This window comes from Erithacus rubecula (assembly GCF_903797595.1).
Source record: "Erithacus rubecula genome assembly, chromosome: 19".
In the NCBI taxonomy this organism is placed as follows: Eukaryota; Metazoa; Chordata; class Aves; order Passeriformes; family Muscicapidae; genus Erithacus; species Erithacus rubecula.
The window spans coordinates 3987443-3997456 of record NC_136671.1 but is presented as its reverse complement, the minus strand read 5'-3'; the positions used below and the strand labels follow the sequence as shown (position 1 = coordinate 3997456).

The following is a 10014-nucleotide window of genomic DNA, read 5'->3' as shown; positions in this document are numbered from 1 at the left end:
TCCCGCACATCCCAGCACATCCCGCACACCCCCGCTCATCCCCGAGCATCCCGCACATCACGCACATCCCCTCACACCCCCGCATATCCCCGCACATCCCGCACCGCTCCGCGGCTCCCGAATTCCTCGGAAGCGCCCAGGTTATGCCGCAAACTCGGGCAGAGCGCGCCGCGATCCTTCCCGTGCCTTCCCTCCTGCTCCTTTCCGTGCCTTCGCCTTTCCTGCCCGTTTCTCCTCTTTTTAATTCGCTGCAGTTTTCATTTCCTTTCTTCTCTCTTCCCTGTTTTTTTTTTTTTTCTTTTTTTGTTTGTTTGGTTGGTTTTTTTTCTTCTGTCTTTGTTTTCTTTTCTTACTCCTCCTCTTCTTTGCCCCCTCGCTCTGGCGCTTTTCCTTCGCCCTTCCCTCTTGGTTTCCATTCTTTACTATTCTCGCCGCTTTTTTTATCTTTTAATCTCTTTCCTCCGTTTATTTTTCCTTTCCCCTTATTTTTCCTTCATTTTCCCCCATCTTCTTCCTTGCCTTCTTTATTTCAGTGTATTTTTTCCTTTCGTTCATTCATTTCTTCTTTCTTTGCTTCTTTACCTTTCTCTTATATTTTTCCTCGTCTTTCTGTGTTTTTCCTGTCTTCTTAGTTCCTTACTTTTTCGTTTCCGTTAATTTATTTTACCTCACTCTCTCTCTTTTCTTTTCCCTTTCTCTATATCTTTTTTTTTTCATGCATACATTTTCTCCTTTTCCTCCTGCGCTTTTTCATTTTTTTATTTCCCTTTTCCTTCTCTTTTATTTTTCCTCCCTGAATCTCTTTTCTCTGTGTATTTTCTTATTTCGATTCTCCCTCTTTGCACAGACATCGCTGCACACAAAACCTCCACTTCCCGCCGATGCCCTCGTGCCGTGGCAGATTTGTCGGGATTTTGAGGTGGGGGTTTTGAGGGATTTTTGTTGGGTTTTTTTGCCGCTATCAGGAGCATTTCCGAGCACCAGGATGCTTTGCAGCTACGGGTTATTTTGGGCTGGAGAACGGGAAAATTTAAAATAAAAAAAAAATGGAAGAAGTTATATTTTTTAATATAAAAATTCGGGGATTTTGGCGGAAGGAAACGACGGGAAATGGGAAAGAAGGTTCAGCTTTCACCTGCCCAGCTGCTTTCCTCCTCCTCCCCGCACGTCCGGACCCCAGTGCTGCCTCATCCCCTCCCGAAATCCCCAGGAAAGCCAGGGAGCCTGCAGCAGCCCCGGCCCCAGGCTGGATCTTCCTCCCCAAAACCCTCCCTGACCCCAGGCCGGGGCCGCTCCTGCCCCCGTCCCTCCCGCGGGGTCTCAGCTCCGCCGCACCTGGAATTAAAGAGAAAACTCAGTGTGGGGAGGGGGAGCGGCCGCCGCCCCCCGGGACGCCCCGGGCGCGGGGGACAAAGGCCGGGGGGTTCGGGGGGGCCGCATACCTCCGGGGGAACTTTTCATCCCGCTCCGCTGCGGGAAGGAGCCCCCGGCCTCCTCCCCATCCACACCAACCCCTCCCCCTTCCCAAATACATCCCCCCCTCCTTCTTTATCCCACTTGTTGCTCTTCCAGACAAAAGCATCTCTTCCCCTTGTGCAAAACATAAAAACCCCCAAAAACCAGGTGATGCTGTCTCCCAGAGCAACTCGGGCCCCCTAACTCCTCCCCGAGCATCCCTTGAAAAGAAAGAAACGGCAATTAAAATAAAAATTAAAGGAAAAACGGTGGGCCAGCGGTTTTTTTTGGCCATGCCCCCCCCGGCCCCCCATCCAGGTGCGTACTCACTTCGCGGCCCAGGTACAAGCCACCCTCAACAATAGAGGCGCGTTGTTTTTTTCCCTCTGTGCCAAGCACAAGGCTGGAGCCAATTTAGATATGCTATAAATTAAGAGGTTGCCATGGTTACCTCCCTGCCATTGGCCGCATCCCGGGTGACGCTGCCCTCGGCGTCACCAAATCTGAATAAGGATGCGCGAATTACTAAGGCGGGGGACAAAGCTGGCGATGGGGACAGCATGAGAGTGGCGGCGCGGCGGCGGCGGAGCACAGCGAGGCACCGGGGCTGCCGGCTGCAGGGGGGGGTTCATGCACCCCTCCCGCCGCACAGCCCGCTGCCGCAGAGCTCCGCCGGCCCCCGGGCCGCTCCGCAGCGCCAGTTCGGCCCCTGCTTCGTCTTATTGTTGTTATTATTTCTCGGGGGTGGTTCGGATTATTTTGAGGGGGGGGCATCGTTTTTTTCCCTCCCGTCGTCGAGGCTCCGGAGAGAAGAGGGGGAAGAACTTGACAGCCGCCCCGCTGCCCTCCCCTGAATTTTTTGTTATTTCGTTTTCTATATTTTGTTAGTTTTTATTTTATTTCGTTCGATTTTATTTCCTTCGGCGGTTTTTTATTTTTATTTTGTTTTTATTCTCCTTTATTTGATTCCGTTTTAATTTATTTGATTTCTTTCCATTTGATTTCACTCGATTTGATTTGATTAATTTTTTTCCCTCTTTTTTTTTTTCTTTTCTATTTTATTTTTACATTATTTTTCCTTGTTTGTTTTTTTGTTTTTTGTTTTTAATTGTTTGTTTGGTTTGGGATAGTGGGGTTTTTTGTTTGCTTTGTTTTTTGGGTGTTTTTTTTTTTTTTTATCCTTTTTTTTTTTTTTTTTTTTGCCGCCGCCGTGTGCCGGCGCGGGGCTGGCTTCTCCTTTTGAGCGTCTCCATCCCCCGGCGGAGGTTATGATGGTGCATTGTGCGGGCTGCGAGAGGCCGATTTTGGACCGCTTCCTACTGAACGTCTTGGACAGGGCATGGCACATCAAATGCGTCCAGTGCTGCGAGTGCAAGTGTAACCTGACCGAGAAATGCTTCTCCAGGGAAGGGAAACTCTACTGCAAAAATGACTTTTTCAGGTGAGTCCTCACCCCCACCGCAGCGGGGAGCGGAGGGTGCGGAGCTCCTCACCGCCTCCCCTGCCTCGCTGGGTGTCCCCCGGCGTTTTGGGGAGCTCAGGGGGGTCCCGCCCGTGCCTCCCTTCTCCGGGAGCAGCCCCCTGCCCGCAGCAGCCTCAGAGAAGCCCCGGGGGCTGCGCTGCGGCCGCTGCTGCAGCCTGAGGTGGGGGCGGCGAGGCTGTGCCCCCCTCCCCATCACCCCATCACCTTCCCCCATCGGGGGACCCTCTGTGTGCCCCGCTCCGGGCTCGGCCTGGCCCCCCGATCTCCTCTCCCAACACCGCAGGCCCCGCTTAAAATCGGTGGCCAAAACCTCCCCCCGTCCCCCCTGGGGGCTCCGCACCTTAAACGCCCCTAATGACCGCGATAAGGTGCCGCGAGGAAATTAGGGGCCGGCGTGGCCAGGGGGGGCCGTGACTTATGGCTCCTAATGCCCGCACTACATCAACGTCAGGGCAGCGCCGGGGAGGCACAAGTTGGGAGGGGAAAAAGGGGGGACCCTGCGTGGGCGCCCCGCGGCCTGGCAGCCCCCGGGGACCTCGGGGACCCGGCAGCGACAACCCCCGCTCCCTGCTCTGAAGGCAGAATTTTTGTATCTGTAGGTTTTTTTATTTATTTTGAGAGGTTTGGTTTTGTTTTTGTTTGTTTGTTGTTGGGTTTTTTTTGGTTTTTTTTCTTGTATCATATAATTTTCTTTTTTGTTTTTCGGTTGGTTTGGGGGTTTTGTTGGAGTTTTTTTGTGGTTATTTCGCTGTGGGTTTTATGTTTTGTTTTTCTTGGGGTTTTTTTTGTTTAGTTTTGTTTTTTGTGGGGATTTGGGGTTTTTTTGTGGGGTGTGTGGCAGGTTTTAGTTATTTCGTTTTGTTTCTTTTTCTTCTTTTTTTTTCCCCTTGGAAGATTGTTCCCAGCCGATAGGAATTCCCCGGATTTTTTTTTTTTCCTCCTTTCTTCCTTTCTTTATTTTTTTTTTTTTTTCCTTTTTTTTTTTTTTTTTTTTTTTTTTTTTTTAAATAAATTTAAATCTCCTGGAAAAAAACAAAAACAAAAACACACCTGAACCCAGACCCGCTCTGGGAAGGAAAGGAAACCCGGAGATTTACAAAGCACTCTTCCCGACCTGGAAAAATTCCCCCTCGGGAGAGCGGGACGGGCTGGGGATCGGGTGCCGGGCTTGGGACCATGGGACGCTTTGGGGAGCGCAGCCTCCTCCGCCGCCGCTCGTTCTTCTGATCCCCGCGCCCGCCGCTCCCTTTTTCCGTCTCTCTGGCCGTGATCAGCCCCGCGTTCCCCACGGGATTTTCAGGCCGGAGCCCCGCGTTCCCCTCCCGGGCTGAAATGAAATCCTGCCCCGCGCAGTGCGGAGGGGACTCTTGGCCGCTGTCCCCACCCGCGCGTCCCTTCTGGGGCCAAATCCGGGCGAGGATGCTCGTGCGTGTCCCCCGCGGGTGGGAACACCCCAAACTCGCGTTTTGCCCGCAGCCCAGCGCCAGGGCTGCGCGGGGATGAAGGCTCTCCTCATCCTCGCCCCAAAGGTGCGGTTCTCCCGCTCCCCCAAACCTTCCATCGGGAGGTGCTGGAGAATCAGGGCTCCCGCGGTGGATTTGAGGAGGGGGCTCGGTACAGCACGCACACACAGCCCATCTTTGCCGGGGCTCCAGCTCTCGCTTTTCTCCCCTTTCCCAGGAGGTTTGGTACCAAATGCGCCGGCTGCTCCCAAGGAATCTCTCCCAGCGACCTCGTCCGGAAAGCCCGGAATAAAGTCTTTCACCTGAACTGTTTCACCTGCATGGTCTGCAACAAGCAGCTCTCCACGGGCGAGGAACTCTATATCATCGACGAAAACAAATTTGTTTGCAAAGAGGATTATTTGAACTCTCCCAGTTTGAAGGAAGGCAGCCTCAACTCAGGTACGAGCGGCTCAGCCCGCCCACCGCTCCGTCCCCGCCGTCGGTTCCTCCCGGCGGCGCCTCCCAGGTTTGGATTTGTGGGGTGAGGGGCTGCACCCCGCGGCCAGCCCGACCCCCGGAATCCCTGCTAGCGGCTCCGGCAGCCGCGGGCAGCGCCCGGAGCGCCGGGCACAAGCCCCGAGCTGCCGGTACCTCCCGCTGGAGGCACCTCCCGGCCAGGCAGGAGGTTTGGATTTGTGGGGTGACGGGCTGCACCCCGCAGCCAGTTGATCCGTCGGGGGAGGGAGTGATTTGGGGTGAAAGCTTTCGTGACACCCGTTCGCGGAACGCGGACACGCGTGGGATGAGCTCCCCGCTCCAGCCTTGGCTCCTGCCCCACGCACGGCCCCTCCGGCAGCGGGGATGGGGACGGGGGGAGCCAGTATCCCCCCCCGGGCTGCCTCTGGAGCCCCTCAGTCCCCAGAGCCCCCCCTGCGAGTGTGCCCGGTCCCCCCGCGCCGTGGGCCTGATCCTTCGCCTCCTTTCACCCAGAGGCAAAGCTCCCATTTGACTTCCTTGGAAGCTGTCTCTGCGTCAGGAGAGCAGGGCCAGGCCCCCTCCTGCTGTCCCAGCCATGCCGGGCGCCCCTGCTCACCCCCTTCCGTGGGCTCTCTCTCCGTCCAGCACCCGGGGCCGGATCCTGCCACGCCAGTCAGTGGGGCCGCTGCTGTGAGCGAGGCGAGTAGAGCTTGGCCTTGGGGGGGTGCTGGCTGCAGGGTCCCCGGGGGGAACACGGTGGCTGGGGGCGGGGGGTGAGCCAGGCTCGAGGCAGTGACCGGGGGACTCCCCAAACCCCGACGGGTACCGGTTGCATTTTTTTCCCTGTGGCGCATCCCGTTTCTCGGCACAGGGGGTAGAGGGTGAGCGCGGGGGCAGCGGTGGGCATGGGGATCACCCCCTCCCCAGCTCCCCGCGGCCGGCACCGCACGGGGCACAGCGCTGGAGCTCCGCGTGGTGTTGGGGGTGATGCTCTAGAGGAACCAGCGGGGTCTGCACCCCTTGCTGCTCTCCAGCACCCCCCAACCCCTCTCCTGGAAAGCAGGCGGGCCGGGTGGGCCGGGGAGGACACAGGAGAGGGGGGTCAATCTCGCCCCTAAGTCATCCACCCCCCCCCCTTTCCTCTCTGGGTCTCCTTTACAGTGTCCTCATGTACAGACAGGAGTTTGTCCCCGGATCTCCAGGACCCCATGCAGGACGACACCAAGGAAACGGACAACTCGACCTCCTCGGACAAGGAGACCACCAACAACGAGAACGAGGAGCAGAACTCGGGCACCAAGCGGAGGGGGCCCCGCACCACTATTAAAGCCAAACAGCTGGAGACCCTCAAAGCTGCCTTCGCCGCCACCCCCAAACCCACTCGCCACATCCGGGAGCAGCTGGCCCAGGAGACCGGCCTCAACATGAGAGTCATCCAGGTAGGACAGCGCCAGCCCGGCGGCAGGAGGAGAAGGGGGCCCGGTAGGAGCCCAGACGGTTCAGGGCTGTGAGAGTCTCCCCCAGGTGCCGGGAAGGGATTGGGACACCGAGCTTGGTCCCTCAAGGAACAGGAACGTGCCAACTCCGTTTGTCCCTTCAGGCCACGCTCTCGTGGGTGAACGGGGATCCCGCAGCCCAGGGGAAGGGATGAAAACTATTCCCAAAAATGAGGCAGCCTAGTTTTGCGCGGGGCCGAGCGGGATCCCCGGCGCTGCCGGAGATGGATGCTCCAGCGAGGAGCATCCACGGCGCTCTGCCGGCAGCCGGCACCTCCTCACCGCACTTCCCCCGAGAAGAAAATCCCTGCGGAAATGGAGGGATTAATGGGCTTTAATAGAGGCATTAATAGGGGAGGACTCTCCGGCTTTGCCGGGAACGGAGCTGCGATTCCCGGCTCCTGGCGGAGGGGAGCACAAGTCCCGCAGGAGAGAGCTGTGCTCGTATCCCTGAGCTGCCCCATCCCTGGGGGAATGACACAATTATCCAGACTCCCCACCAGGCGTGCGGTTGGGAAGAGGCAATACCAGTGGAGAGGCATCTCCCCTTTCCCTTTTATTCCCATCCTGACCGCCGGCTGCTCTGACTCCCTGCCTGCTGCCCCATGTGCTCATCCCCCGCTCCCCTCTTTTCTGCCTGCTTCTGCTATTATGCAGAGTCCTAGTCCCTTTTTCCTTCCCACGTTTCCTCCCTTCTTTCCCCTCTCCATAGGGGAAATTTCTGCCTCCTGTATTTTCCAGCTGCAGGGACAGAGAGGCTGAGGATGTGCATGAGGGGATGCTGCCGGGGGAAGGAGGGGCAGGATTTTAAACAATTATTATATGTTTATTTGAGGGGTGCGGTGTCCCCGTGTACTTTCTGAGGAAGCAGCAGCAGGAGGTGGGGGAGGGTCGGTATTGGTAAAAAAACCACCCAAATATTGGAAAACCCGTGCGGGTGCGAGATTTCCCCGCGCAGATTTTGGGGGGCTGGGATGTCGCTGACCCAGAGGGGTGTTGACACCAGCCCGGCCACAGGTGTGGTTCCAGAACCGACGGTCGAAGGAGCGGCGGATGAAGCAGCTGAGCGCGCTGGGCGCCCGGCGGCACGCGTTCTTCCGCAGCCCCCGCAGGATGCGGCCCCTCGGCGGCCGCCTCGACGAGTCCGAGATGCTCGGCTCCACGCCCTACACCTACTACGGAGGTGAGGGCGGCCCGCGGGGTCTCTGCTCTGCCCCTCTCTTTCTCCTTTGTTCCGTTCTCCGCGGGTTTCCCCCTTTTCCCCCGCCCGTGCACACTCGCGTGCCCACAGCCCGCTCCACGCACCCCCACGCCCCCCCGGCATTGCGGGGCCCCTCTCCCGCGAACAAAGCCCCAGCTGCGGGGCTTTTGTCCCCCTTTCAGGCCGCATTTGTTCCAATTACCTCCCGGGCCCGCAGCATATGGGAGGTCAGTGCGGCCCGACGGGACGGGGTGGGCGCAGCGGGGCGGCCCCGCGCCTCCCCTGCCCCCCGCTCCCCGCAGAGCCCCCCCAAAAGCTGCATTTCCAAAGCCTCCCGTCTGACCGGGGGCTTCCCAGGCACCCCTTGTTGCCCTGCAGTTAGTTTCTAGATCCCTTCCGAGCTAATTAAACACATACATGAATTCCACATTATTTATATATAATGTATTTTTCCTATTATATATAATTTCCCCAATGTACATATATATTTTCTCATTATATACCTTTTCCCGTTAGATAATTATTTTTTGTCCGTTCTTTTTGTATCTATCTTTCCCCCATTCCCTTTTTATATAGATATACATAAATAGATGAAAGTTATTTTTTTCCCCCATTAATCAAGCCCTAAACCGAGCCCATTTTCCCGGCCCCCTCACCTCTCCCAGCCCGGATTTCTCACCCTCCCTCACTCTAGGCTGGGCAAGGAGAGCGTGATGGGCAGTGCAGCTCTTAGTACGGGCTTATTTCTCTCAGGCTAGGCTCAAATCCCACCTGCCCTTTGGAGCGTTTAGGATGGGGGACAGTGCAGGGCTGGTTTGGGGCGCAGCGCGATTTCGGGAGGTTTTTAACCCCAGGAGATCAGATCCATCCTTTTTCCTTCCCTCCGCACAGATTACCAAGGTGACTACTACGGGCCGGGAGGCAATTATGACTTTTTCCCCCACGGGCCGCCCTCCCAAGCCCAGTCCCCGGCCGACTCCAGCTACCTTCAGAACTCAGGACCCGGCTCCACACCCCTGGGACCCTTGGAGCCCCCCCTAAGCGGACACCACTCCTCAGAAAACCAAAGGTACACGGATATGATCTCGCACCCCGACACCCCCAGCCCCGAGCCGGGGATGACGGGCTCTCTGCACCCCATTCCGGGGGAGGTCTTCAGCGGGGGGCCCAGCCCGCCCTTCTCCATGTCCAGCAATAGCGGCTACAGCGGCGCTCTGTCGCACCCCAACCCGGAGCTCAGCGAGGCGGCGGTCTGGTAGGCCCGGCCTGGGCACGCGTGTGCGTGTGTGCAGGGGGAAACGAACCCCCCCTGGTCCCCCCAGCCCACGCGTGTCCCCCCGAGCCCCACAGCAGGACGCCGTGGCCGGACCGAGCCCCTCCAGCCCGATGCCAGAACGCATCCCGGCATCGCCCGTCCTCCCCATCCCCGCACGCCCCGGGACTTTGGGGCCACCCCGCTACCTCCCCCCACTCCCGGCACCTTCCCCCCGCACTTTTTTGGGGGGCAGTGAAAGGTGCCCAGCCCTGCAGAGCCCGCCGGCGTCGGGACCATCGCCTCTCGGACCAAAGCTGAACTCGCCTGGACACAGGTCCCACCGCGGGAGGGGGGCTGCGGCAGGGCTCGCCCCTGCTAATTAGCATCCTTTTTAATTATCCCCTACCACAGGAATGGGGCGGGGGGAATGGGGAATAGCAGGAATAACCCCCCCCGCGGCCCTTCCCTGCCCTCGTTTTTATTGTTCCCGTTTTACCCCCGAGGAGAAGGTGGGTTCGGAGCCGGTTTTTGGCGGTGGGGAGGAGGGGGCTGTGCGGGGGGCTGCCCCAGTGCCCGGCTGGGATTGGGCTCCCACGTGGTGGAACAGACACCAGAAAGAGGCAGAAACAGGAAAAAAAAACCCCACAACAAGAACAAAATAAAACCCCAAACAAACAATAAACCCCAGAACTAAACCGACCCAACCACAACAGCAGAAATTTCACCCGAGCCTCGACGCCGAGTCCCACCCCAACGATTCCCAGAGGCTCCGCCAATTTAAGGATGTATTATAGTTTTTGCTTCTAGTTTCTTTATTTTGTATAAAGGAGAAACAAATAAAGTATGTTTTTGTGTTTACTGATTATTTATTGTACTTTAGTCATCGGAGGCTCCGAATTTTTCTATTTTGAAGGCAGGGAGGGGATGGCACCGGGGAGGGGGGTGAGAGCATAGAGAGAGGGGGGGAACAAAAGGAAGGAGAATGGAAAAGGAAAGGAAAAAAGTTGTTTTCTGAAAGCGTCGTGGGTTTCCTGTCCCCGCTGCCTCTTGCGGAGGCTGTTAGTGTGAATGGCTCTTGTTGTTCGATGTGAATAAAAAACCTTTTAGTTACCTACTGTTCGGTCACCTGGTCCCTTTCATTTTATTTTATTTTAATTTGTTTTAACACAAGCCCGTGAGAAACGCTGGCTGGGCTCCCCCGC

The 10014-nt window shown here is 57.2% G+C and overlaps 1 protein-coding gene across 2 annotated transcripts; it reads left to right on the top strand.

The window, feature by feature from the left end:
- Window positions 1-1990: 1990 nt before the first annotated feature.
- Window positions 1991-9927, top strand: LHX5 (LIM homeobox 5). 2 transcript variants are annotated; one of them, XM_079322978.1, is made up of 6 exons: window positions 1991-2896; window positions 4619-4842; window positions 5506-5559; window positions 6022-6299; window positions 7374-7539; window positions 8449-9927. In XM_079322978.1, the coding sequence occupies exons 1-6, from the start codon at window positions 2724-2726 to the stop codon at window positions 8814-8816; spliced, it is 1263 nt and encodes a 420-aa protein (XP_079179104.1). In that variant the 5' UTR covers window positions 1991-2723; the 3' UTR covers window positions 8817-9927. The 2 variants fall into 2 exon arrangements, with proteins under 2 accessions (XP_079179104.1, XP_079179105.1); XM_079322979.1 differs by lacking the exon at window positions 5506-5559 and having other exon boundaries at window positions 1993-2896; window positions 8449-9925.
- The last annotated feature ends 87 nt before the right edge of the window (window positions 9928-10014 follow it).

Bases quoted from the DNA above. Each gene is read 5' to 3' on its own strand.
- LHX5 (XM_079322978.1), top strand. From the start codon at position 2,724: ATGATGGTGCATTGTGCGGGCTGCGAGAGGCCGATTTTGGACCGCTTC. The intron at 2,897-4,618 runs GTGAGTCCTCAC...CCCCTTTCCCAG, and splicing joins TGCAAAAATGACTTTTTCAG to GAGGTTTGGTACCAAATGCG. The intron at 5,560-6,021 runs GCGAGTAGAGCT...TCTCCTTTACAG, and splicing joins GGGCCGCTGCTGTGAGCGAG to TGTCCTCATGTACAGACAGG.